The following is a 27,363-nucleotide window of genomic DNA, read 5'->3' on the forward strand; positions in this document are numbered from 1 at the left end:
CCCCCCATGACGAAAGTTTGCCCACTACTGCACTAGAGCAAAAAAATGATTTTATGTCGCCTAGATACAGCATAAACACGAACTTTACGAACATGCGAGTGAAAAACTTTTGTTTTTGTAGCGATAACATCTCGGCGCGTGTCGGAGGCGGACACGCCGCCGCTGCCCGCGCTGCGGCCGGCGGCCGCGCCGCGCCCTACGCGCACAACCCGTTCGCGGTGGAGCGCCCGCACGCCGCGCCGCACCTGCTCGAGCGGCAGGGCTCCTTCCGGGGCTTCGCGCATCTCAATAACAGGTCAATAATTACGCAGCGCTTCTAGGGCAGGCGTTTTCAACCTTTTGGTTTTAACTGCAGACTTCGTTCATCAAAGTTTCACGACACACCAGTAAAAAAATAGGCAAGTGCGAGTCGGACTGGCGCGTAGAGGTTCCGTACAGTATACCATAATATGTACATATAACATAACGGACAGCGGCGCTTATTAATAGGGTCTCGTTGACACCTTTAGGTACGAATTGCAAACGCCACGCATCATTTGTTTCGTACTATTTTTTTAATTAAACTTATTCGTGTTTCAATGCAGCATACAGTTTCAGCGCATCGCGGCACACTGGTTAAAAACGTCTGAGACGCTTCGGAGATGATTCGCTTGATGTCAAGCACGTAAATATCATCTCATTCAGCCGTAGGACGTCCGCCGTTATAGGCGGCCCACTTGCTTCGTTTGAAGCGCCACATCTACGAGAAGCGCGCGCTGTAACCAGAGGCCTTGTTGTCTTAACACACTTGCACACCATCGTTTTCATCATTTTCATTCTGTCATACGGTACAAGATGAGGGAGAAGAGATGGTGAATGCGATTGCGAACATCAGAGCGTTAGACAATACAGCCACAGGTCATCCGTCCGTCTTGTTAGTATATTATCAAGAAAAATCACCACAAAACTCTAGCTTTTACTAGCTACAATAAAAAAAAATTGGAGCGATTTGAATATAGAAATTACAATCATTGCATAAATTACCTACATATCATAGTGTACATACAATATCTTCAAAGTGCGGCCACATGCAGTCGCCCGTCGCTCGTTTGCACCGAAATCTGAATGTGATTTTGAATTTCCCGCGACTCAAAAAAGTAGCGTAAAGTCGCCGCGTCGAGCAGCAGCGTCAAGATGGCTGCTTGCGGGAATGATCTTGGTCTTGGAAGCTGATTTCTTAATCTCATTTAATAGCAGTCGTGGCAGTGGTACAAATAAAATACATTAGAGTGAATGAAAAAAAAGGGTATTTGCCGAAATTGAAGCGGTTTTTTTTTTCAGCGATAAAGCTCAACATTTTCAGCTTTATCGCTATGACCATATTTCGAGCGCTGGACCTATATAAAGGATGATTTCTCGTTTCCAGTTCTCCGTTCAAGCGGCAGATGTCCTTGCGCATCAGCGAGCTGCCTTCCAACTTGGAGCGCACGCGCGCCGGGCTGGGCTCGCCGCCGCGCGCGCCGCCCACGCTGCCCACGCAGCCCGCCCACTCTGCCAACGCCGCCCAGCCTGCCCAGCCCTCCCCGTTCGCGAATGTTACGCCGCAGCCCGACACATTTGCACAGGTGAGAATTAAATCTGAACTTAATCGTGAATTTATTTCAACGCAGGTTAAGGGTCTACCCACATCTATCGACGTGGAATCTGCTTTAGCCGACCAAAAAACGCTTTATATCCACGCAATAAGAGCGAAAAAGACGTCTTCCCGTTGGTAAACGTCGTTTCGCGTCGCCTGCTTTTATTGCGTGGACATGAGTTTTTGATCAGCTAAAGCGAGTCCGCGTCGCGTCGATGGTTGTGGGAGACCCTTACAAAAGGTTCGTTTTGCGCTTGCCCGTATTCTGTATTGCATTACACCAGTATAAGACTATTTTATGCCAGTCGTATTTTTATATTTTACTATTGCGCATCGCGATTAGACGTGTCGAATATTCTTTAAAATTAATAAATAATCACTTTGCTGAGTCGTGACCTTGTTTACCGATACGTAATCTGTGTCATACTGTGCTTAGTGTGTTCTTTGAAATGTTTTCTAAAGTGTAATAATACTTAGAAGTTATATAAAAATGGAAAATAGTCCTTTCAACCGGAGTGCGAGGACCGCTCGCACTCCCCGAGTACGCCGCCCCTGGGCCTGCAGCGCCCAGTCAGGACGATGACGACATGCCCGAAGTTATCTCAACTCCTGAACTGTCGAACTGGATGTCGTCAATTGAACAGTGCCTCAACGAGGTGTGCTCTATCGCATCCGAAGGGAAATTGAATGCAGAACAGAAATTGCGCATTAATAACTTGTGCCGGAAAGTAGCTCACGGTACATCTCAAATGGCAGTTCATTATCAGTCTGTGAAACTGAGAACCGTCCAAGCCCACTCTTCTATTCAGACCCTCAAAAGCCAACTTGATTTATCCCAGCGGCTCCAGGACCTGAAGATGAGCATTGATCAGTCGTCGAAACCTACTACAGATCTATCCCAGCGCCTCAAGCATACTATAGAGGAGTCATCAAAACCGGCTCTGGGAACTTCTTTTGCTGACATGGTCAAAAAAGGTACCAATAACTTCATCCAGCCAACGAATTTCAATTCAGTGGTCATTTAACAAGTGGGAATAACAAGGAAAAGTCAAGTGAAGAGACAAAATCCCTGGTCCAAAAGCTTATCTGCTCTGAACAGATGAAACTCCAAGTGAGAGGCCTTCGCAAGACAAAGAACGGCGGTGTAATTATCAGTACCGATACTAAGGAGGACATCATGAAGCTTAAGCAGTCAGTACAGCTTACGAACTCAGGCCTTACGATTGATGATCCTCATAAACTTACGTAAAAGAGGTTGTTATAGGCGTGCCCGTATCTATGCAGGAGAAAGAAGTCTTTACCTGTCTTTACCATCAAAATGTTTTTACTGTGTTTTTGTTGTGATGTAGTGTGTTTTCTTGTCAATAAATGTTGTGAGTTTGAGTTTTGAGTTTGAAAATCTAGCAGATAAACTTCTAAATACCAGTCTCGAATCGTTCTTAAGCTCTATCAAGCTTAGCCATAAGTCGGACAAAAAAGACGCTGATACTTGTATTTACGAAATTGAAGTAACTGCATCAATACGTAAAACACTGGTCACGAAAGACAGGGTCTTTGTGAATTGGTCATCTTGCCCTGTAAGAGATTTTACTCTGGTCACAAGATGCTACACGTGTCAGCAGTATGGGCATGCGGCCAAATCATGTCGGGATTCTGCCTACACCTGCGGCCACTGTGGCAACCAAGGTCACGCAATAAAAGAATGCCCAAAGAAAACTGAGGATCCTAAGTGTGCGACCTGCATACACTATAAGATACCTTGTGGTCATAGTACAGGTGCTGCGGACTTAAATTTGCTAATCTAACAAGTTCCATATACCGTGTACATTGTTTATTTACTATGTGATTATTTTAGTTTGTAAATATGATCGTTAGCCTGAGATACAGGGTTCACTTAGTAACCTTAGTTCAGGCACACGTGTTACGTAGATTTTATCAAAAGATTGTATTTTTTAAATTGTACTGCATTTTTTCTGAATAAATAATAATAATTATTATTATTATATTTTTAGCTTGTCAAGAAAGGAGTTGAGTCCCAATTTTCTGTATCTATAAAATGACTAACTGATTGACAGACAACGCAAATCCTAAACCACTGGAACTAGAGACTTGTAATTAGGAATACAGATACACACCACCTTTTATATACCTTTTTGTATTTCCTTTTGAACAATAAAGTATGAACAAACAAACGAACAAACATATTCCTTGCGGGTCAATAGGGGTGCACTAAAGCAGGAGGTTGAAAATGTATTTTCAACGTCAAAGAGGGCTAGCCAATTTTTTATTCTTCCACGGGATCGAACTCATGCAAATTGTTCAAAATATCGCAACAATAACCACAGCGAGCAGCATCACTAATTATTGCACTGTCATCATTGCAGCCGAGCACCGCCGAAGACCCTGTGGCGGCGATGTGCCAGCAGCTGTCGCTGGGACTGCGTCAGCTGGCCGAGGAGCCGGTGCCGGTGGCGCCGGTGCCGCTGCCGGCCGGCGCGCCGCACCCGGACGCGTGGCTGGGCCGCGTGGCGCGCGCGCCGCCGCTCGCCGCCACCGCGCGCGCGCAATCCTTCGCCGGACACGTCTCCACCAACCCCTTCCTCCCCCACGCCGGCACCCATGTAGATGGCGAGCGACGGTAACAACTCCACCTCCGATGACGATCTAGAGTTACGTCTATTCCCGAAGATGAAGAAGAAACCGACTGTGGTCCGAAAATAACCGAGCTTCGGAGCTTTTTGAGAATGAGCGGGAGAACATATCTTACGGCTGATTATGTCCCACGTGAGACATAGCGATTGGGAAAGAACGAAGCTGACAACCTTGATTGATATTTAGTAATGTTGTTATTATAACATAATTATATTGGTTGTAGTAGTCTCAGCTTGCACTTCTTCGGAACACGAAGTGTAGTGCCAGCTTAATGAGGTCGATAATTGTAGTTTCTGTTTGCCAGATGGAATTTCATTCGTCAACCGCGAAACCCGTGAACAATTAAATTGTTTGTATAGAGAGACAACAAGATAAGGTCTGATAGACTATGACACTGATAAGAGCTTAATTTCTTCTCATGTTACATAAAAAAAACAGACAATGATCAAGTTACAGAATTCCATGTTCCTTTTCTATTCGGGGACATTTTTTATATCGTGGGAAAATACGTGAAGTACTTAATTTTCAATATCCTAATTACTTAAAGAGGGAACTGTTGGTGATTTTATGAGATCAAACGCCAATCTAGTCCCCAGGGTCTGGCACCCGATGACGAAACATGTAAGTTGATTGTTATAGATTATAAAAAAAAGAGTAGACGGGCTGATTCTAAAGAAGTTAAGTTAAATAAATAAAGGCGTATAAATATGAAGTCTTAGATTGTTACAAATGAACAGACTGTTGCTGGCTTGAGTTAACATCAACGTGAAATGCTCAATTCGTCTGATTAAAGACGTTATGTGTAGCACAGTATTATCGTAATCGTTATAACTATGATATCCTCTATAAATATATTGACTGTTGAATGTTGCCCGCACTCTTATATCGAATCAAACGCTTAGTAAGAACGACAAGTTGTATGTTGGTGCTGATTGTCTTCTATCGTAAGTAAGTGTTTTGATGTCACCAAATTATCAGATCTATGCACGCCTAAATTGGCTTATTAACGAAATTGTACGCTGTCGGTGTTTTGTCTACTTAAAATATGAAGTGATATATTAGTAGGATAATTGATAAATCTGACTCGCCTGGCCCGGTCAGGTATGATGCAGGTTCCTTCGTCGATGTATAAGACTAGTTCGTGATATTTTTATATTATAAAAATGTACTCAAGCGAATCTAGCGACTGTTTAGGGCTCGCGCGGTGGAGCTGCAGCCGCTCGCAAACCTGAGTCTGAAGCAATATATCCTATATCGCCCATTAATGAGTGTAGTTAATAACTGTAGTCCTTCTGGGTACTTGACACCACATAGGAGACCAATGCGTTTCACTTGTGACTATGCGAATGTTGTACTTAATTCTTTACATAGTATATCGCACTGTGCTTTTGCGCCGCACACTATTTGGATATAATTATATTCGTACAATACGTAAGTTAGAACTAGTTCGCGTTATATTCGTCCATGGACAGTATTATATAGAGCCAGGTGCGTTGTTCCAGCCACGGCGCAACAAACAACACGAACAATGCAGTATTTATCTGTAATCATAATCAGACTTATTTATAATAGGGTTTGGATATTTTTTCGTTTTTTTTTGTAAATATTTGTAAATTTGTAGAACCTTTACTTTTTATAGTTCGTGAATCTATTTAATAGGTGCGAGGTTATGCGAGATTTCCCGCCGTGCTGTACGGCCGGATTGTAATTTATGCTTCAGTAACAACTTCGAAATACTTAAACAAGAATTTGTGTACTTACGTGTTATGTCTTGATTATTTTTAATGTTATTCTGTTATTTTTTATTTTTGTATTGTTCTTACTTGACCATAATTAAGGTTTACAAGAAAGTCATCTTCCCAAGGAATTTTATCATTCATTAGAAAGATTAATGTCACCACAATTTAGCTATTTTATTACATTAATGTTCCATGTTTAGTTGAAAGTTCATACAATGAAGTTTTTACTTTGCTTACCGGTTTAGCCTTCAAGAAATTTAAGTATGTATTTAGTTCAAAAGTATATCCATACAAATTAACGACCAGTTCCAAGAAGCCATCTAATTGAGGAGCGAAAAGGCTGCTCCGAAGATGGACCTCCTGGACACTTAACACTAATGGCCCGTGCATTGTGCGCTTAAACTAGCTCTGCCGCGTCTACTAATTACTGTAATGCACTGACGTATCGACCCATGACAGTGGCGAAAGCAATGGACAGTGAAAGTGTTAACTAATTCAGTAACAGTGCCCATACATTCCAGGTTGTCTTTTGACAAAGTTGCCTTCTTTTTTTAACAATAGCATTAGGTATCGTAAAGGCATATCACTAACAAACTTTGCATAGTTTTTTTACTGACATTTCGCGAGCTAAAATGATTTTATAATAAAATAAAAAGTTAGTACTTAAATAATCCTTAGATAAAACAAACACATACTCAGTAGATTCGATTAAGACCTTATAATTTGCCAGCCACAGTATGGTTTTGCCATATCAACTGTGACTATCCGTGTTAGTTATTATGTATGTATCTATACATAATATTGTGATATATAAATTATGAGATGTCATACGTAGTACAAGCACTCAAATAATCCAACGGCACCGTATTTTATAATGTCTAATTGCACGCTGTTGCATATAAAATAAGTACATAAAATATGTATTAACACCCGACATGGCTCATAGCTTAAAAAAAAATGTGAATCCTATTTTCATGACCATGTATTTACAATAAAGAAATTCACTTACTCTTGGAAAAATTGTACTAATCGTTGTTTCGAAATTTGTTGAATGGTTTGTATATTCTACAGTGACTTTTATCATTGTCTAAAAGCATGTAAATATCAGCACACAATGTAGATATTTTAGATACCTAATGAGAGTTCAAATATTATGAAGAATAAATATTATGTTTAGTTGAAATATTGTTGTTTATTTTAGCTCCTTTTCCTCAGTCTTGCACCGTCTGACGTTACAAATAAACAGAAAGTAAATAGAATAAAAAAAAACAATTATTTGCTTGCTGCACCACTTTATTCATTTATACATGAATACATTAGTTAACGGCATAAACTTCAGTGCCTACGTACTACCTAAACAACGTTACTATATATTGTCTGTAAATTTATTTTTCTATACAATACTACGAGTACGCTTACGATATTGTATCTAAATGCGAGACCATAACTACGGTTTAATATCATTGAACAAGCTGTTCTTGCACGCACAATCTAAAGAATTCTTTTCTGCTCATTAATACTTTAACTTTTTACAAATATAGAAAGCTACCATTGAAACATTAACGACATTTTAAATTAAAAACATTACTGTAGGTATACCTAGTGCCATCCACGAAGACGCGTGATTTTGTCAAAATTAGACATTAAACATTGTAATAAGAACCACGGCACGCGTCATCGTGAATGACTCTACCTATAGTATATTATATTGACATTCATTTCATTCAAGCTATTTTGTGTTACTGATGTTATGACATTGACGTGAATAAATTACGATAATATGAAGACTTCTAATTCATTGCTTGGTTCAGACAGGACGAACTTGAAAAATAAATGTAATATGGTATACTTTTAGGAATGTGTAAAACATTTACGTGGAATATCTATCAAACGAAACAGTGCTAAGTTATGCCTACAATGCAAAACACAAAGTAACACAACAACACGTGCATACATATGTGACTAGACTATTAATAACAATTAAATAAATATGCCGTAAACCGAATCCAAAATAATATAAATTATCACAAATTGGAGACTGTTCTGCGCGAGGCATGTCTTCAAAACGAATTCATCAGTCGTTTAAAAATGACCAAAAAAACTTCTAAATAAATCGACCTTAAAATTCCAAAAGATACTAAAGTTGAGATCTAATTTAAATATAGGAATCGTATGTAAATAATTCAATCCACGTTTCTCTTATCTTACTAATACTGATGTAGAGTGATTTTAATAATTATATCAAAAGCACCACATAAAGTAAACAAATAATTAATTCGATTTAATATCAATTATCAATAACTTATAAGTGATAACATGAGTTGATTTAATTAGACATGGAAATTAACTATATGACCAAATAGAAGATATAAACTTTGTTATTTAGTTTTTATCATACATACAAATTTTATACCGCTGCACGGGAAACATCGACTCCACTCCACTATCATGATATTATTTTCTATCAAAAGAACAGCACATGAGCTTTTCTGCATTTAAGCTAACACCAGACAGTTGCATATCTAAAGAACCGAATACATCGCAGCAAATAAGAAATTGGATTTTTTTTTATTCAACTGGATGGCAAACGAGCAAGTGGGTCTCCTGATGGTAATAGTTAAATTTATTTTTAGAAATGAAAATTATCTCAAAAATGTATGAAATCGATAAACGTGAATTTCTAAAAAAACAAAGTAAAAAGAAATAGTCATAAAAGTATAATTATACATATCAACAATAGACTATAGTGATTGTATTGAAATATTATTTTAAATTTTCCGTTAAGTAAATCAATATTTATAGTTGACTAATTTAAAATTCTATAACTTTCACAGCCTGCACTAATATTAATAAAATAAAACAGGAATTTACCGGAAAATATGGATTTTATTATAGGTATTAATGTCCGATTGCCTGACAAAGATCCAGTCTACTTTTGTAATTACGCATAATTGATTAATCACTGCTAAAATAAAGGGGTAAACTTGCATTTCCTGGGGCAACTGTCTTGCCTTAGCATTGTTCGTCAGCTAGCATTGCGGGACATAAATAATATTAAATAACATATCTTAGTAACACAACAAAGTCTATATCAATCGTCAGAAATACCGATATTTTATGTGAAATGTCATATTTACGAATACATAAAATATCACTAACAAAGATCGAGTCTAAACATCCATTGAATATGTAAGTATTACAATTTATTTAAATTTAGAACAGTGTAAGTTTATATTCGAAAAAAGGGAAATATAATAGATTATTGAGTAATAATTTGGGTTAAACTTATAATTTGACTAGATTACAGTAATTATAATTCATGTAAAATTACTTATTTTCTTTATTTTGTCCATAATATTTTGTTTTCTAAGCAATCAGCTCTTAATTTAAGGAATTAAAGTATTTTACGTCTTGAGAAATTTACACCTGTCTATGAATTTCTCTGGAGCGATTTAATGGGTCCCATAAGAAATAATCCCACATTTATTAAATTATTTTCGAGTCTGAAATACACATGAAATAATAGTACCGTATCATTTTAGACAAAACAGATAAATTTTGTCATTTCACGCACACTGTGCCGTAGCAACATAAATATATGTTTAATTAACATAATGTTGACATGTAAAATTGTTCATTCTGCTGCAGTATTTAAATAAATACTTGCTCAAACATTTACACTTAAAAGCCTTAATAAAAAATTATCACTGTCTTCTTATCTACGTAGCGCATAATCGTTTTGATTCCAAGCAAATATGACAATACAAGTTGTTATAAATAATGGATTTGCTGTTTGTTCCTTTGCGTCATTAGATACGGGGTCTGGATCATGAACCTAGAGAGATACAATAAGTTATTAATAAAACTGAAACTCTTTAAAAAAGGTACAAGTACAAATGTGCACGTTGCGGAAAGTTTCCAAAAAGTTCGAAAAGTTCTTGGAAATTTCTGGAAATTAGGAAATTTAAATTAAACTGAACACTAAGGTCGTGTATACATATTTTTATAACTTTGACCGTATCGATATCTTTATAGTTAACTGTACAAGCAAGGGGCAAAAGAAGGCTTAAAGATTCTTGTATTTTCTTTATTTTATGATTTGGCCAAAGAATCTACCAAGTGTGATTGGACTCGAGCATCCAGTTTCGTACAAGTTTAAAAATAAGTTAAGCCATTTTTTGTTATTTATGAATTTGCGGATTTTTTCATTAAAGCACTAGGCTCTCAAGCAATGTAAGTTTTTGCCACATTTCATAAATTTATGTCAACGGGAAATACCCTAAAGGTTTTCGTTATATGAATATACTATTACTGGAAGCCGTTTCGGCTGATGTATTATTTAAAAATAAAAGGTAACAAATTGTGCTGTATGTTTCCCAAAACAATCCTACTTATATAATATTATAAATAAAGTTTGTGAGTGTGTGTGTACCTATGTTTGCTACTCCTTGAAACTAAAACGGCTGGACGGTTTGGACAAAATTTGGTATGTAGATAGTTGAACATTCGGAATAACACTGAAGCTACTTTTATCCCGATATTCTCACGGGATAGGAATAAAATCTCGAAATAACAACCGTTGGGCTTAGAGCTATTAAATTTGTCATGGTTGTTTTTAATGCAACGTCAATGAAAACCACGATTTATTTTTCGGAATTCCCACGGTATTTTTGTAAAACCCTGATTTTTTATTAAACTTCCTGACAAGCAGTCGCTATGTCAGGTCAAAAGTTCTACCAAAACACCGGTTTCTGACGGTAAGTCGCACCTTTGGGCTACTGCTTGGCGTGTATGGCGTCGTGGCAGCGCTGGCAGACGCGCACGGGGCGCAGCGCGCGCAGCCGGCGCACGGGCGCCTCGTAGCGCGAACAGCGCCCGCAGAACACCGCGCCGCACTCGCGGCAGTGGTGCCGACGCTCCAGCGCCGTGAAACGGACCTGCCGTAAGCGCCCAACAATATTACTATACTAGGGCCATTACAAACGCGCGAACTGACTTATAAATCAAAGATACCTCTCGCTCGCACTCATAGGCCTTATGGGACTGCCCTGGTGTTGTGTAACCTTTCTAACCTTATCTAATCTTATAGGGCAGTCTCATAAGGCTTGTGAGTGCGAGAGAGAGGTACATTTCAAATGATTTATAACTCAGTTCGGACGTTTTTAATGGCCCTAGTATAGCTAAAACATCTCGACATTGTGGTTTCAAAGTACAAAATCTCAAATTAAATTAATAAAAAAAATGTTTATTCACAAAATTAGGTACAAAACACAAATACAATTTTGTGAAAAGGTGAAAACGGCAAAGTTACTGGTTTTTTAGTTCTCATACGGTATTCTATTTAATTCAATTTGATTTGTAAATTTAATTCAAATTAATTTATATTATTTTCATTAAATTTTAACCCAAGATTTAATTAATTTATTCTATTCGATTGTGTACCTATGGACTTGTGTCTGGAATAAACTTCATTTAATTTTCAACCGAGTTCAAAAAAGGGCGAGGTTCTATGTTCATCATCATCATCATGTCAGCCGAAAGACGTCCACTGCTGGACATAGGCCTCCCCCAAGGCTCTCCACTCAGACCGGTCTTGTGCTTTTCGCATCCACCGCAATCCCGCGATCTTAACCACGTCGTCGCTCCATCTTGTTGGAGGCCTACCGACAGCTCGTCTCCCGGTCCGCGGACGCCATTCGAGAACATTTTGACCCCATCGGCCATCAGTCCTGCGAGCAATGTGCCCCGCCCATTGCCACTTCAGTTTCGCAATTTTTTCGAGGTTCTATGTTCGACTGTATGTATTTTTTCCTTCTTCATAAAAGATGGTAATTTGCCTGTCAACAAACTGATGAAACACTACCCAAAGTAATGTTTGTGAAATAATAATAATGTTGTTATTGTTGTTGTTGTAATGTTTTCATGAAACTAGATATTTATGAATGCAACGATACCTGAACAATCAATTGAGTGACTAACCTGACACTGTGTACAGTAAGGCGCCGTGTCGTCGCGGATCCAGTGGTCCGCCGGGCCGCCCTTGGTCGCGCTCGACGTATCCGGGGCCGACCAGCGGAATATCTAACAAACGAAATGAGTGTCCACAGTAGCCGAAAGAATTATAAGTAGTGCCACGCCACCAGAGTTGAGGTACACAAGAACATGTCATGTAAAATAAGCCTTTTTCATTTAACCTTAATCTAGGTACCAGTTTGAAGTCGGTGCCTCAGCACTAGCCAGCAGGAGTAGATGATCTACTCCCCGGATAGTAGATCTACATATAGTCGTCTACCTGATGGGCTTCTATTACTCCTCCTGGTTCATGCTGAGGAACCGACTTCAAACTGGTACCTAGATTAAGGTTAAAGAAAACAGCAGGATTTTGACATTTACTCATTCGGTTCTTGATGTAGCTGTGTGTATAATCATTCAATTCAACTCTTGTGGCACTACCTTTATTTAATTTAAGTTGGCCAATGGAGAAACGGCTGAAAGTAATCCTACTTGTCTGTTTACTTCTTAAAGCTTAAACTGGTGAACTTAAATGCGCTTTATTTAAATTTCAACTGGGAAAACTAGTTCCCGCAAAAAAATCAAATTGTTCGAAGTTTTAAAAAGTTAGAGAAGCGGGAAATAACGAATTTCAATACATTTAAAAACTCCTAAAAATGACGCACTTCCCGTTTTCTAATTTCAAATAGATAGCGAAATTTTCCAAGCAAGTTTGAGAAAATGAAACTAAAAAACAGATGTAGTGAAGCCATCGTATTTTTCGGAAAAGTTCATATTTATCTTGCTTTCTACTGAGACTAATTAAAGAAGATAACGAAATTATTCGACGAAACACGATAGAAAAAAATATATTCACGCGATCTGTATAGTAGGTATACATAGAATAAGATAGAAGACAAATGTGGTTTGGTTTACCCGTCCCCGCGCGTCGCCGACGGCCAGCCCGCGACCGGAGCGCGCGGCGGCGAGCGCGGTCACAGACGCGGGGCACGCGTTGTCGCGTCGCTCGTACGCCGTATGCATCGTCAGCTTGCCGCGCAGCACTAGGCGCCGCTGCCATTTCAGTTGCTCGCCTTCTACTGCCATATACAGAGCGTAACATTTAGATCGGTCAGTATGGGAAAGTCTGAAACTATAAGACATACGAAGATCTGATCTTAGGAACCATATTATCGATTTTAGTAACAAGAAAAACTACTACCGTTTCGGCAAGTATTGTTAACCCTTTTTCATCACACTTGCTCGTAAACAGGGTCGTAATATGCAGGCTACCTTGGTTGCAACCCCCCAAATAAAACCCTCGACTTTAATGTGCTAGTCATGAAACCCGTGGTCGGTAAATGAGTCGTTGCCCGTACTAATTTTCTTGTCATGAAGCCCAAGGTCGGTAAATGAGTTTGTTACTGCATGGCGTGCTTCTCGTGCTGGCGTGCTGGTCGGGCACAGGCTGCGGATGCACATGGCGCGGAGCTGGCGCTGCTAAGAGCGTGTTCAGCGGTATCGGCAATTTTTGAAAAAATATTGGTTTTTCTTTTACAAATATACAATTTTACTTGCAAATGTGATGAAAAACATTGTATGTCGCACGGGTGGTACTAGAATTACAAACATCGACTCATTAAAGCCCTCAGTCTTCGACTTCGGGCTTCTAATAGAATCTCGTTCGTAATTCCTCACTTACCGCCCTTAAGACACAATGTACTATTTTAGGCATAGCGCATACAGTGACCACATAAATGTACACAAATACGACCTTGCTAAACTATCAACATGGTACAAAAACAATTGAAATCGTGAAAAATATTATTTGTTTTTAATTAATCCTTCGTAGGTAAACAATATAAAATTATAATTCATTTTGTTGTAGCGTATCTAAATTGGCGGGGCCTTTAAAAGGGTTAAAAGAGATGATGCTCAGGGTTAAATTTTATGAAAACTTAATACAATACATTTGCTAAATCTAGCATGATCAAAATACTTGCAACTTGTAATTCCGTTGTGCCAATAAACATGGATGGCAATGAGGTTTACCGAGCGGTTACAACGCTCGATTAATCACCTAAACATGGCTGAGCTGATGAGCTCTGGACGACACACCAAGACAGCAAGGTGGAGCTCAACTGTATCCACTAGAGTTGTGCTGAACGAGGATAGGTAAATGAAGCGTTTCTATTGGTTCATGAAAAACACATTTCTCACACATCTCTGGTGTAAACGCAGCCTAACTCGTATCGTGTTAATGTCAACCAATTCCGTCAAATGCTTACCGGTCTCAGGATTAGCGAGTTTGCTGGCCCTCTCAACGGGAGCCGGCGAGGCGGGCGCGGACACGACCACGAAAGAGTCAGTGAGGCTCGTGTCGGACTTGCTGGTCCGAAGGCCGCCTTCCGGAGCGGCCTCCGCCGACTGCCCCGTTGTAGCCTCCAGCGAGCCTGTTTCCGTAGAGTCGCCTATGCTGCCGCCACCTTGAAGAGGATATACAAAATACGATAAAAATATATTTATTCAATTAAGGCAACACAAGCACTTACGAATGTTACAAAAATCTACCACCGGTAGGTATTTACTATAATATAAAAAAATACAAGACGGAAAGGCAGGGCTACCAATTAAAACAATAATGTTCATTTATTGCGCAATTGCAAAAAAATATTATCGTGCTCGTAACATAACAGCTAGCACGGTTGTCATCTTTTCAATTGTCGTGTAGTGTGTCAGTTTAGTACTGATTTTAGATTACAAAGGCACACAAATAGCGACAGCGAGTTACGGCTACTTCAAATAAGCGAGTGAGAGTTCGGTATTCATTATACTGAATTTTCCCCACGCAATGTGAAGACCATGTTATGATGTAAGAATAAGGTTCTGACCACATCTATCTTGAAGGAATATTGATTCCATTCAAGTTATCACAACCCGACGAAAACGTTAGATATAACCTGTACATATTGGCAAGCTTTGGGTCGATTTCAGGGTAGGCAGTTTGTACTTTGCGCTGCATCAGCGCGCCACCAGTACCTACTAGTGCTGCGTAACCTGCTGCCCACTCAAAGCACGCCATATCTGACCAATATCTGACACAACAAGCGTGCATAAATATCTAATACGACTCTATTTCTAGGGCCGGAAGGACGTGTCAGATGATATTTTTGCACGCTCCGCTGTGGCAGATATTTAATGCTGGTGACTGTACCACCAGCACTAATAGCTGACACAACAAAAGCGTGCATAAATATCGTCGCCTTTTTAAACGATATTATGGCGGCTTTGTTTACCGTTGATGTAACGCTATTGGCTAACGAAACATTATCACTTACTTTTCCTAAAAAGCGGATTCCCCTTAGACTTCCGCCGCATAACAACGTTGCCCTGCTTCTGTAATTTCGGGTGGCTCGTTTCATTCTCGTTTTCGTTATCCTTGTCGTTGTCGTAGCATTTGGCTTCGTCGCAGGAGTCGACGGGCTCCTCCGCGTACCGCGTGTCGGTGTCGCTGCAGACGTCTTTGTCGTCGTGGCGGCGCGCCGACTCCTTAGCGCTGGTTGTCTCACAAGCGTCGGATAGTGAGCTTTCTGACGCCGATTTGACTAGCTCCCCTGTGAAAAATGTGATTTGATTAGAGCTATCACCTACCTACCTATCACCGCCTGTTTGCGTCATACTGCAGAGTACAGGCCTCCACTCAAAACGAAAGGGCTTGGACTGTACTTGCCAGGACCATTGGTCCCCCACTGGTAACTTGATGTGCAATGGTTCTTAAGTCATTAACCTTTAGCGAAGTATCAAGGTATAAAGAAATATTATTGTTCATCATGTCCGAATCCAAGTCTAATTTCATCTAAAATAATTGTTTTTTAAGAAACATTGTTTCCAATAATTTGGTATTACTTACTGCTAAAACAACTAACCTTCATTGTCTTGCGAGAGACTCATCTGCTTAACCAACTCCTCGACCCTTTTGATGGTAGCTTCAGTTTTTCCCGGCTCGTCTTCGACTTTCGCTTCATTATCGAACGTCATCTCGCTCTCGGATTTCCCTTCCTCACTCTCTTGCACGGAGGGGCTGTGGTCTTCCTTCTCTTTTACGCTTGTTGTGGGCTGCTCGACGCTGGTCGCTTCGCCGCTCGTTTGATCCCCGATTGTTTCAGGTACATAGTCTATTGACCACATCTGTCAGAGGGTAAGGTTGATGAACTAATAATGTAACATCTTTTATTTGAAATGTGATGCATGCAAATTAAACTACCAGGTTACAAAAGACGGAGCTATATTGCGGAATGCTCATTTAGTTAATTAAAAGGAATCCTCAATATTAAAACAATTAGGTCGACTTGCTAGAGTCAAGTTTTGTTGCATCTAACTATTGGATCCTGCAAAACCGGATAGTGTTCACATGGCTGCCCAGCTTTGTAGGATCCTCCGGTGCGGATCTGGTTTTTTGCAGGATTCTTATTACGAGCTTGTGTGAATGCAAGTATTGAAACACTGTTGCCACTAAATCGGATCCAGCATTTTATTGAACGACCGGACCGATATGTAGTCTCAAAATCAGATGACACATTTTGCAGGATCCATTTTATCACCGGATCCCGTAATCGCACTCTTGTGTGAACGCGTGCATTGAAATACTGTAGCAATTAAATCGAATGCCGCAAAAAACTTTCCCGCATTTGGGAAGATATTCGTATTTTATTTATTTAAATAAAATACGAATATCTTTATTTTATACAAAAGCTGGTAAAAAAATATTTCATGGTCACACACATTCCTAAAACGCGACACCCCGTCACGTCGTCCGACGCATGTTTCTATCTGCAACTGACCAAAATGAATATATGGGACTGATTAGTACTGACACGCGTTGGATGCCGTGTCGCAAGCAAGGAGTGGTGTCGGGTTTTAATAGTATGTCCGCACCTTAAATATGAGAGAATGTAAAGAATTTGATGTGTCAGTTAACAGGCTCTTACCCTGACGACGCCGTCGGTGGAGCCGGTGATGATGACGTTGAGCGGGTCCCACTCGCGGGTCTCGCTGAACGCGCAGCAGAGCACCTGCGCGGCGCCGCCGCCGCCCGTGTCCACGGCGCCCAGCGGCCGCCCGTTGATGTCCCACGCGCACAGGTAGCTGCCGCTGCACGTCGCTATGTCGCCCTGGAAACGATCTAGACTATTACAGCTCGATTCATAAGAGCTGGCACGAATTATATGAATTATAATAATAATAATGATTTATTCAGAAAAATTGCAGTACAATATAAAAAAATACAATATTTAGATAAAATCTACGAAACACGTGTGCCAAGTGAATGATAATGTCTATTAGGGTTGGTTCGATCATTTTCCCAAAATCATTATGTCCTGGTAACAAAATTTGTGCGATTGTGAAAATAAGCTTCAGTTTTAAAAAACCATAGTTGGAAAAAAAGGAAATAACGATTTTGGGAAAATGATCTAACAATTCCGAAGAACGATCCCCAACTATGAAATTTGGGTATTGAGCGCTTTGGAAAATATCACATATCAATCACCGGTTGCCCGGAACTCTCACGATGTCGTCAGTCCATCTAGTGGAGGCCTGCCATCCACCACTTACAGCTACTTTGGCCAGCGTACGCCCTATACATAGTCACCGTTAGGTCATCGATAGCGAGCGCGGACACAGGCGGCGGCGCGGCAATGGTCGGCGACAGCTGCCGCACGAACAAGCCGCGCTCGACGTCCCACACGATGGCCTGGCCGTCGCGGCTGCCGCTAACCACGAGGTTGTACGCCGGGCTGGCCGCGAGACAAGTCACTGCTTCCGAGTGACCGTACAGACACACTTTGACCGTCAGGCGCCTTCGACGCGCCCAGTACTGCCACACCGTCACCACCTAGAATCCAAACAAGATGTTATCGCGAGAAGAAAAAAAAAGAAAGAAGGCATTTATTAGGTTCTCTATCGTTTGCCCGAATTTTATATGCCCGCATGTATCGTTTTCTGGAATTTTCATTTGCCATAAAGTAATTTATTTCTGAAATAGTAATTTCTTCAGAATTAATAATAAACTAACCTAACCTACTACATTCTATATGATGACATTTAAAAAAAATCCTGAAAACAGCACGGTTATATATATTTTATGGCAAACGTTGGTATGACAAGTGAAATTCGGGCAAGTAAAGGTAAACACGCATTTATTCACATTCACAAAGGCGCACAAATCGTCACTACGTTAAAAAAAACTCGTACCTCAAAATAGATAATCTTTCTGAGTGAACTTTATGAACATTATGTCAAGGTTCCATTTTGTTGACATATTGATTTTAGATACGAGATTTTTTCAAAGTAGTGACGAAATACAACAAAATGAATGAATGGATATTGAATAAGGTGCTTGAAATTATAGATATTGTAAGTCCACTGCACGGTCGTCATCTGAACGTAGTCATCTCGAAAGCCGAGATATTCTGTAACTTGGCACGGTTAAAATGTCGATAATGTAGCGGCACGAATTAGCAACATAAAAAAATAATATCGAACTTTGTTCACTCTTCTACCGATATTTCTGTTATAAAGTGCCAGACCACCAGACAGGGATACAGGATGATACAGGCGATGTGAGCAGGACCAACCCTACGGGATTCAGTTAGTTAAGGCTCATATATCGTACCAGCATGAGTGACATTAACATTTTGTTGTAAACGTTGAAAAAAAAAGTATTAAATTATTTACTAAGTGCATGATCCAGTCTGCAATTTAAAGTGTGGGGGTTTTACTTAAATATAATTGTGAACGACCAGTTATCAATTACTGACAGTGTTGGTCCTGTTCATGTCTACCGAATCACATAATATATACAATACAATGACTCTTTATTGTACACCAGAAATAGTAAGCGATACAGAAAACCGGTACACAGAAAGAAAACTACAAGGTAAACAATAGGCGGCCTTATCGCATAAGAGCGATCTCTTCCAGGCAACCTTCAAATATTTTTTATATAAGTGCCAGATAACCTATAAATTAGTTTAAAATAATCTAATTTATCGATGACAGCGGCGAATAATCGCTCTAAATGATTACTGAACTCACAGTACTCGTCCCAGCAGTAACAATAGTCTTCGCACTCGGACAGACGCACGTCAGTATCTCGCCACAGGATTGCGCGACGCTCTCGCACACGAACACAGCCTTGTCGTTGTCGTAGTTGCCTACGCGCAGGGAATGGTCCGCGAAGCCCCACGCGACGTATTTGTTGTAGGCGGGGGGCATTAGAACTTTGTTCTGTTCGACGGCGAGGATAGCTTTATCGGTGTAAAGTATTTGACCCACCGGGCCTTTCACCTCTGAAATAAATGTAGAATCGAAAAATAGAACAACTTAATATGCATGTACGTTGTTAGCAAGTGGTTTTACGACGATTAAACCCTAAATGTAGTGAAGGCCGAGTAGATAACGACATATATTTCTCATTCGGTACAATTTTAAATGTGCAAAGAAGATATACAATAAGCCTTAAGGTTTATCATCCCAACGGAACTATTCCGAGCGATCTTTATCATTTAACTGACCTTTAACAGGCTGCAGCGAGGGCCTTAAATTCTCCAAATTGTGGAAAAACAGTTTCTCAGGCGGCGTTATTCCTTGCGAAGGGATGATGTTATTCGGGTCCAATATGGTGGAGCTGCGTTGTGACATCTTCTTGCTGGGATGGGCCTTCTTGAACAGCTGTTTCGGTATCTGGCCGAAGTTGTTTATGAAACCGATCGTAGCATTTTTCTTTAGTGGATCGTCAATGCTGAAATAAATTATACATCAGAGCTTTTTTTCATCGTAATATCGCATGTTGTTACCTTTTACCTCCCGAGAAGCTAACCTACTAAAGAACACGATAATATGTTGAGCTCATATGCTGTAGGATTTACGACATGTGCCTTTCAAACGAGATGGCAAAAACATGACTGCCAGAAACAGGAGTGGCGAGTACGTGAAGATTTTGCCAGCAAGATAAATATAATTGACTAAAGAAAAAAACAACTATTTGCCATTAATACGTCAGCTTACCGGTGATATTTCGACATACATTTCGCGTCCATTTGAAGATGTTTTTATAAAGTCTATACATATTATATTGGTGAAATTTTGAGTAAGACTCTTTTAAAACTGCTCGAAGATGTTTTCAGTGGCGTTTACTTACTTGTAAATATCAACGTTGCCTTCATAGAACAAATGATGGAACACGTTGTTAGCATCGACGGCAGGTTGTCCCTGCTGCTTGTAGCCGAACACGAGGTCGATCCAATGGTGCAGCCTGTGCGACACGTAATCCGACTCCAGCGCAGCGCGGTGGAGGCGGATGAACTCTCGCGGGTCGCCGCGCGCCCACGGGGGGAGGACCACGTCGCCGAGAGCGACGCCGGATTGTTTTGAACCTGTAGAGAACGGTTATATTCTTTTTGAAGTTTCCTTAACTCAAAAGGAAACCCCTTCTGTATTACTCGTATGTCCTAGTTGAGAAACTTCGATGGCGCGATGCATAATGTTGGATTTTCTATATTACCTCACTAGATGGCGCTAAGAGTTGCTACTTCGCTTCGTTGTCCGTCTCTGCATGAGTCTGTTAAGACTATTTTCGCAAGACCTGGCTGGGTACTGGTATCAGGTAGAAAATAATATGAAAAACATAGAGCTTCACGGCAGGATTAGCGAGCAAGATAGTGGTAGCAATCCGGGCGGACCTTATCAACTTAGTCACCAAATTAGTTTTAAATATTATTGTTTATATTTATGTTAGTCTGTAAGGTATTTATTGTCTGGCCAAGTAGCCCAAAATAAATGGTTTTATAATTTATTTAAAAATGAAGAATTTACCAAGCAGTGAGTGGATGTGGGCTGATTTGATTGATTCATTGATTGATGGTCTCTTATAACCACAAAAAAAATTAACTAGCTTAGTTTACTCAGAATACAATTCACTGTACTATTGAAACTCACCCAAATCAAAGTTGTTAGAGTTGAGCAAAAACTCGGGCAAGTAGAAGAACTCCGGTATGAGCTCCTTAACATCTGCCATGTTGTGCCGCGACGCCGAGTTCCAAGCTTCCTTCACCGAATGAAACATCCTGGAAACAAACTCACGAATAATTATTACGTTAATGGATAGCGAAAAAATTGAGACTGAACATGTATGTATGTCGAAATTGGTCGACATAGCTCATGTGATCGCTAGCAGAAAATGGAAGTGGGTGGGCCATATATGCCGTAGACAGGAAAACAGGTGGGGTAGTCGGGTGCTTGAGTGGAGGCCTAGAGTAGGGCATAGAAATGTAGGCAGGCAACCGATGCGTTGGACCGACGACCTTGATAGAGTGGCCGGAAAGGACTGGATGCGAAAGGCGCAAAACCGGGAAGAATGGCGTGCATTAGAAGAGACCTACACTCAGCATTGGGTGGTGAAAGAGTGAAAAAGAAGAAGATGTATGTATGTTAAAATGGATAAACATCTCGGTGAACGGTGGTGACGCTCTGAGGATGAAATCTGGTTGAGTTTTAAACGCGTCAGTGTTGTGTGGTGGTGGTGATAGTTGAGTTAGTGTGATTTGTGTGTGTTCTTCCACTGTGGAGGTGAGAGCTGCATGAACACACATTTGTTGCATAGACGTATAGGTAGAGTCATTCACGATGACGCGTGCCGTGGTTCTTATTACAATGTCATTAATGTCTAATTTTGAGAAAATCACGCGTCTTCGTGGATGGCACTAGGTATAGCTGGGTCAATATTCTTATCGTTGATTTGTTTTTGGCCCCGAAAAAAGTGACGGAGTAAATTCTTTTTTTTTTGCATTTTTAATTTTACTCTAGTTAAAAATTAGTTACACAGAGAAAGACAAACAATGGCACCAAATTTATTTTAAGACAATAATAATTTCGTGACAAAGTGGTCAGAAACAAAACAACGAATAGTAGATTGTACAACAAGAGCATAAAACATGCCATTTTACCCGTGACGTTCGTATAGCCACCCGAGCCGGTACGGCGAGGGTGGATAGACACGTCGAGGGGAAATTGGGTTTAATGCTCGAGTTTTCTACTCTGCTTTTCACTTCGATTGAGAGGAACTTATTTGCGGAAACAATAGTTCACTTACTAGGTAAGCACCTTTTATTTTTCATGCATTGCTATATAATTCTAATTTCTTAGTTTTATTGTTTTTTTTATTGATTTGATTGATTTTTAGTTTTACATAAAATAAAAATTAGTAAAAAAATATATAGAAACTTTTTGTTTATGGCTATTTAGTTTACACCTGATTACCTTGGACTTAGACGAAAATTTTACTTTATGCACTAGAGCATAAAAAGTAATTTTACTTCACCTAGATCCAGCATAAATACCAACTTTATGAGCATGACAAGTGAAAAAGAATTTTGACCTTGCTTACCTCTGCAAATCTCTAGTTACCTCTACAAAGTAACGCCTAATTCAATAAACAACACGTTACCTGTCAGCGAGATCAAAATGGCCGCCCTGCAGCCTTAAGAAGTGCTGCGTGAATGGCTCCATGCGCAGCAGGTAGGAGCACACGATCATGGCCGACGAGTAATGCGTGCCGTAGTGGTACGGCGGCGTCTCGCCGTGAGGGTCGTCCCATTCCTAAGACGATCAATTGTTAAACAAACCTCTTTCCAATGTTACATAGTAATCTTACACATCTTAGTGTGACATAATCTTATCTTGCTAATTGTATAAATGCGAAAGTTTGTGAGTAGGCGTGTGTGCGTGTTTGTTACTCCTTCACGCATAACGACTGGACGAGTTTGGATGAAATTTGGTATCCAGATAGCTGAATCTGGAATAACATAGGATAGGCTATTTCTTATCCCGATAATCCCACGGCATCGAGAGAAAATCTAGAAATCTCAACTGCTAGGTTTAGATTCAAGTAAGAGCCCGTTCCCACTTGTTGGCCCGGGTATCGGATCCGTTTCGTGTCGGATGTCAGTCATTTCTATAAAAAATCGTATCGAGATAGTGTGAATAGCTTCATATAAAATGTTCTGTCACTGAAACATCCGATTAAAGTCCGGACCCGACATGCGACAAGTGGGAACCAGCTCTTATTCGGCACGGCTGTGTTTAATTTAGTGCAACGTCAGTGAAGACCATAATATAATTTTTGTGAATTCCCGTAGTTTTCTTTTTTTTCGACTGGATGGCAAACGAGCAATTTAGTAAACTCGTGGAAGTTCAATTCAACTGCTGGTTGGATCTAATGGTTTACACGTGCGAAGCGACGTGTTACCCGCAATTTGCTTACTTTCTGTGGGAAATTTACACTTTTTCGGTATAAATAAAATAAATTATTAAATAAATTGCACATAATTTCGTCCAATTCCTTTAGGTTGTTTCAGCGTGAAAGAGTAGCAAAGATACATACACACTCACAAACTTTCGTGTTTGTAGTATAATATTTGTAGGATAACCCACTACACAGGTAAAAGGCAGACAAGAGTAACTAAGTAACTATACCTTGTATCGTTTCCGGAACTGCTCGAGCCTGGCAGAGCTTTGCGCTCCCATGGGTTTAGTGAGGTCCCTGAACGTAGCAGGATCATTCAGGTCCAACTCCAGAGAGTCATAGTCGGCTAATATCCAGGGGAACACGGGATACTGCATTAGGTCGTTGTACGATCGCCCCGCCAGAGTGTTCAAGTGCATGAGGTATTGGAAGTTTGATATTTCGCCTCTCTGTGACAATATAAGGACACTCATTAGGTTTGAACATTTTGAAGGTTAAAGTTAGATTATGGCAGCATAATCACAGATGTGGCTAGTGAGGTAATGTGTTCTTTATTTAAAACCAACTATAGCCAGATGTTCTAATAAAGACTTATCCAAGACACGAGCGCTTTGAGTTTTAATCTCACGTTTTGAACAATATGCTATATTTTTGCCGCAAAACGTCAAAAATTGGCCAATTGGTTTGCCGAATACGGAAATCAGGCCGCCGGTTACGTGTAGTAGCAGTAGTAGAAAGTTTGAGTTGATAAGTATGCGAAGACCTTATTTCTGTATAGCAAACTGTAGTTTAAAAGGTGTCTGACCAGCCAGCGCTGCGTGACGGAGGTGTCTCCGATGAGCGTGGCGAGAAGACTGGCGGGCTGTTCGACGGCCACGCCGCGCTTCTGCCCCGCCACCGAGCCCGCCGCGCTGTCCGCCATGCCCGTCGCCAGCGCCGTGAACCGGCTGTACACCTGCCACATAACAACACAGAATAAACTATGACTATACTTCGTTTTTTTTAGCATTACAAAGAAGGTAAGCGATCTTGTCGTGTCTTTTTATTGAAAAACACTTTTGAAAAATAAGTCACAGCAAATATATAACATAACATTTTAACAAAATTCAATCGCAATAAAATTAACTGGTATAACAAATACTGAAAAGGAAACTAGGGAGATTACAATTTTATCACTTACTTTATTTCGAACTTTTCTTGGAAAAGCGAGAAGGTAATTTCGACCATCGCTTGAAAACACTTCCAAAGCGATGGGCTGCAGGAGATACCTTCTTTTATGCACTTCCCTTTGAACAAAAAAAAAAAAAATTTAAACATGTAAGTAACAAAATTGGTCACACTATATTTTATCACATATAGTTACTTACCGTATATCTTCGTATAAAAATTTATTACACTGTCTTTGGTTGCTTCGCTGTATCCCTTGGCTGGGAAGTATGGGTTCATAGTCATCAGGACAGCTGTCTAGGTCCCGAATTTCTCTGTTTTTCAGTAAAGTAAAGCCGTCTATCACGTAGCAGTGTTCTCTACCGAACAAGAGTAGACCTTCTACTGTATCCAGACCTTGTATCCTTGCGCATCGGAACATGTGCGTAATCTAAGGAGTGGGAAGTAGATGATACTTTAATGAAAAGGTAAATGTCACACACGTACAAACATTGTACATGTTACTTTAAAATTTATTGTAAATAAGAAAACAATAGTAAAGATATAGATTGATACTAAGTTAAAATTACCTTTTCGTGATGTTCGAGTAATCTCAGAAGAGTTTGGTTATCTGGCGGAGGAGATTGCTGCTCGTCGTCATCCTCGTTGTCTGGACCGTCTTCATTGCCTGTTGCAATAATATAATGTATGATCTATTTATCTATGCATGTGATCTATACTATAGTTGTCTTTCTCTACACAAACGACCATGCAGTTCGAAACACGACGGGTATACTCACAGCTTGACTACATACACGTACGTGTGTTCCATTCATTTTATATTTTAGAACTGTAGGATAACAGATAAAATTTAATGCTTTAATTACTCTATTATAATGTGTTACTGTGTGGCCGTCATACTGTAGCATAGTGAATCATCATAAGCTCTCATTAAAAATCAAAAGCTTCTTCACAAGTAGTAATTTACCTTCAGCAGACGTCTGGCTAGTTCCGCGGCTCACGACGCCGCTACTGACCAGGTCTGATGGTGACCCGTTCTCGTTCGAATCGTCTAGAGACGGGTCTCTGTTGCTGTAATAATTAAACGAAAACAATTCAATACTACAGCTTCTACGCATGATATAACTTGAAAACAAAAAGATGCGGAATGTGCGACGTGTGAATCGGTTTCGTAGTTCGAAAAGGCACGGTACACCTCAGGTGTCTAACAGCGGTAGGCAACGTGCGGTCCACGGGCGGAAACTGCGGACCGAGACTGTTTAATATTTTTTTATTTTAATATATATGAGAGTATTTGAGAACAGTTCGTTCTATTTCGAAGTTTAATAAAATTCCAATAAATGTTTCCGGTCCTCCTTTCTTTTAATTTAAAATTATGTGGCCCTTGCCTGCTAAAAGGTTGCCAACCGCTGGACAATGTGCTGTCGAAAATTTCATTCATGCCTATATTTATTCTTACTTCGTGACTTCTTCCTCGTAAGTCTGCAGATCAGCGGGTTCTATGCCATCCGTTTCACCGAGCATGTTGCCTGCCGTCCGCCACTGCTGGTACACCCTGTAGTACTCTTTGCTATCCAAACTTTGAGCCACTTTGTACTTCAATTGTTTCTGCATGACAGAAAAAAAACACATATTGACACGTCATAAATCACAGTAACTCATAAGTTTTAGATTCACTTTATTAACCAAAAGCGGAGCTATATTTCGGATCAGGGCACCGATGCTTCTTGATCACGGTCAATCTCTCTAGTAGATTACATCGAAATTCTAACGCAGTTCCACGGAATCTTCAAATCGTAATATAGGTATCTCGACCAGAATCAGCTCCCAGTATGTGGTCGTTATGCAAGTAAATAACAAGGCGAACAATCTGGCCTCCTCGCCGCCCTGGTCCACCCATATTTTAGGGTGGGTGCCGTAAGACGACAAAGGGACCTGCAGAGCTCTATTACCAATTACGAACTTCGGACACCGACCAACACTGCGGTGTGAAAGGCAAGGCCACAACAATATTTCCCAAGAAAGTCGTCATGAAGCTTATCCTCCAACTACAACTACTCTGCCAAGTACTTGACAGAGTACACGCTATAATCAGCGTCTTAAGTCGAACGCGAGCTAAATTAAGAAAGTCTTAACAGCACTTACATTATCAGGATTATCCAGCTCCGGTCTATACGGATAATGCAGATAAAAGAGATGATTCCGCCGCAGCATCTTCCTCATTCTACAGGGTCCCTCGGTGGAGTCCAAAGCCCACTTGTCGAGGGGGGACGCGCGCGGGGGCCCCCAGAGGCCGCGTTCGCGAGTGAGCTCGCGCCACGCGCCGGCCCACTCGGCTTGCACGTAGCGGGTTGTGTGCATGCAGGTGTTGGCTGCTGTTTGGAGCTGGAGGTACCATGCTTGTCTGGAGACAAATACTTACGGGCTTAGCTTCATAGATAAATAGCTATTAAGGGTGCTCTCATATTATTATTTGCGTCGCGCGAAAAATTAGGAAGAGTGAAGGTTATGACGACCAATCGTTAGTTGATATTTTTTTTGGATAAACATTTTTATGTGAGTCAATATGGACCCCTCACAATAGAGCTGGTTTCCACTTGTCGGATGTCAAGCCCGAAATTTAATCGGATGTTCCAATGGCAGAACATTTTATTATGAAGCTTTTACACTTGTCCGACTTTAAGAGCTATAGCTTTAGCTATAGCTAAAATTCAATTCCCACGTCGCTTTCACCCTACATGCTTCAACTCCATTAAGCTTCTAAAGAAGTGAAATTAAACGGACTTAAACAATAACATATAAACAATCGCTTGCTAAGATTTGAGTCGGCGTCAGAAGACACATTTAAATATGCTGAGGACACCTGACCTTTACAAATATTCTGGCCATGGTTTTTA

At 40.4% G+C, this 27,363-nt stretch overlaps 2 protein-coding genes and 1 pseudogene across 9 annotated transcripts in view; 2 read left to right on the forward strand and 1 right to left on the reverse strand.

Moving 5' to 3' along the window:
* Positions 1–92: 92 nt before the first annotated feature.
* On the forward strand, positions 93–4,257 carry LOC141431759 (uncharacterized). The gene is made up of 3 exons (XM_074092937.1): positions 93–295; positions 1,406–1,604; positions 4,000–4,257. Exons 1-3 carry the CDS (start codon positions 93–95, stop codon positions 4,255–4,257), a joined length of 660 nt encoding a protein of 219 aa, XP_073949038.1.
* LOC141431616 (uncharacterized) lies at positions 1,853–2,962 on the forward strand (annotated as a pseudogene).
* A 3,033-nt stretch (positions 4,258–7,290) lies between the features above and the next one.
* The window catches only part of bchs (WD repeat and FYVE domain containing 3 bchs), a 42,322-nt gene continuing 22,249 nt past the window's right edge, over positions 7,291–27,363 (reverse strand). For 6 of the 8 annotated variants that reach the window (XM_074093532.1, XM_074093528.1, XM_074093530.1 and 3 more), the window contains 22 exons: positions 26,612–26,870; positions 25,926–26,074; positions 25,434–25,537; positions 25,036–25,133; positions 24,667–24,896; positions 24,480–24,585; positions 24,105–24,254; positions 23,530–23,748; positions 22,502–22,653; positions 20,995–21,122; positions 20,198–20,432; positions 19,572–19,798; positions 19,093–19,346; positions 17,648–17,890; positions 16,986–17,168; positions 15,924–16,185; positions 15,336–15,611; positions 14,286–14,483; positions 12,934–13,097; positions 11,986–12,087; positions 10,775–10,943; positions 7,291–9,841 (listed from right to left, as the gene is read on the reverse strand). In XM_074093532.1, coding sequence (XP_073949633.1) covers positions 10,782–10,943; positions 11,986–12,087; positions 12,934–13,097; positions 14,286–14,483; positions 15,336–15,611; positions 15,924–16,185; positions 16,986–17,168; positions 17,648–17,890; positions 19,093–19,346; positions 19,572–19,798; positions 20,198–20,432; positions 20,995–21,122; positions 22,502–22,653; positions 23,530–23,748; positions 24,105–24,254; positions 24,480–24,585; positions 24,667–24,896; positions 25,036–25,133; positions 25,434–25,537; positions 25,926–26,074; positions 26,612–26,870 — 3,901 coding nt within the window. In that variant the 3' untranslated portion in view covers positions 7,291–9,841; positions 10,775–10,781. The remainder of the gene's footprint in view (positions 9,842–10,774; positions 10,944–11,985; positions 12,088–12,933; positions 13,098–14,285; positions 14,484–15,335; positions 15,612–15,923; positions 16,186–16,985; positions 17,169–17,647; positions 17,891–19,092; positions 19,347–19,571; positions 19,799–20,197; positions 20,433–20,994; positions 21,123–22,501; positions 22,654–23,529; positions 23,749–24,104; positions 24,255–24,479; positions 24,586–24,666; positions 24,897–25,035; positions 25,134–25,433; positions 25,538–25,925; positions 26,075–26,611; positions 26,871–27,363) is intronic. The other 2 variants (XM_074093527.1, XM_074093524.1) reach the window with 1 other exon arrangement.

Source organism: Choristoneura fumiferana, chromosome 10 (assembly GCF_025370935.1).
Source record: "Choristoneura fumiferana chromosome 10, NRCan_CFum_1, whole genome shotgun sequence".
In the NCBI taxonomy this organism is placed as follows: Eukaryota; Metazoa; Arthropoda; class Insecta; order Lepidoptera; family Tortricidae; genus Choristoneura; species Choristoneura fumiferana.

Bases quoted from the DNA above. Each gene is read 5' to 3' on its own strand.
- LOC141431759 (XM_074092937.1), top strand. From the start codon at position 93: ATGCGAGTGAAAAACTTTTGTTTTTGTAGCGATAACATCTCGGCGCGT. The intron at 296-1,405 runs GTCAATAATTAC...TCTCGTTTCCAG, and splicing joins TTCGCGCATCTCAATAACAG to TTCTCCGTTCAAGCGGCAGA. The intron at 1,605-3,999 runs GTGAGAATTAAA...TCATCATTGCAG, and splicing joins AGCCCGACACATTTGCACAG to CCGAGCACCGCCGAAGACCC.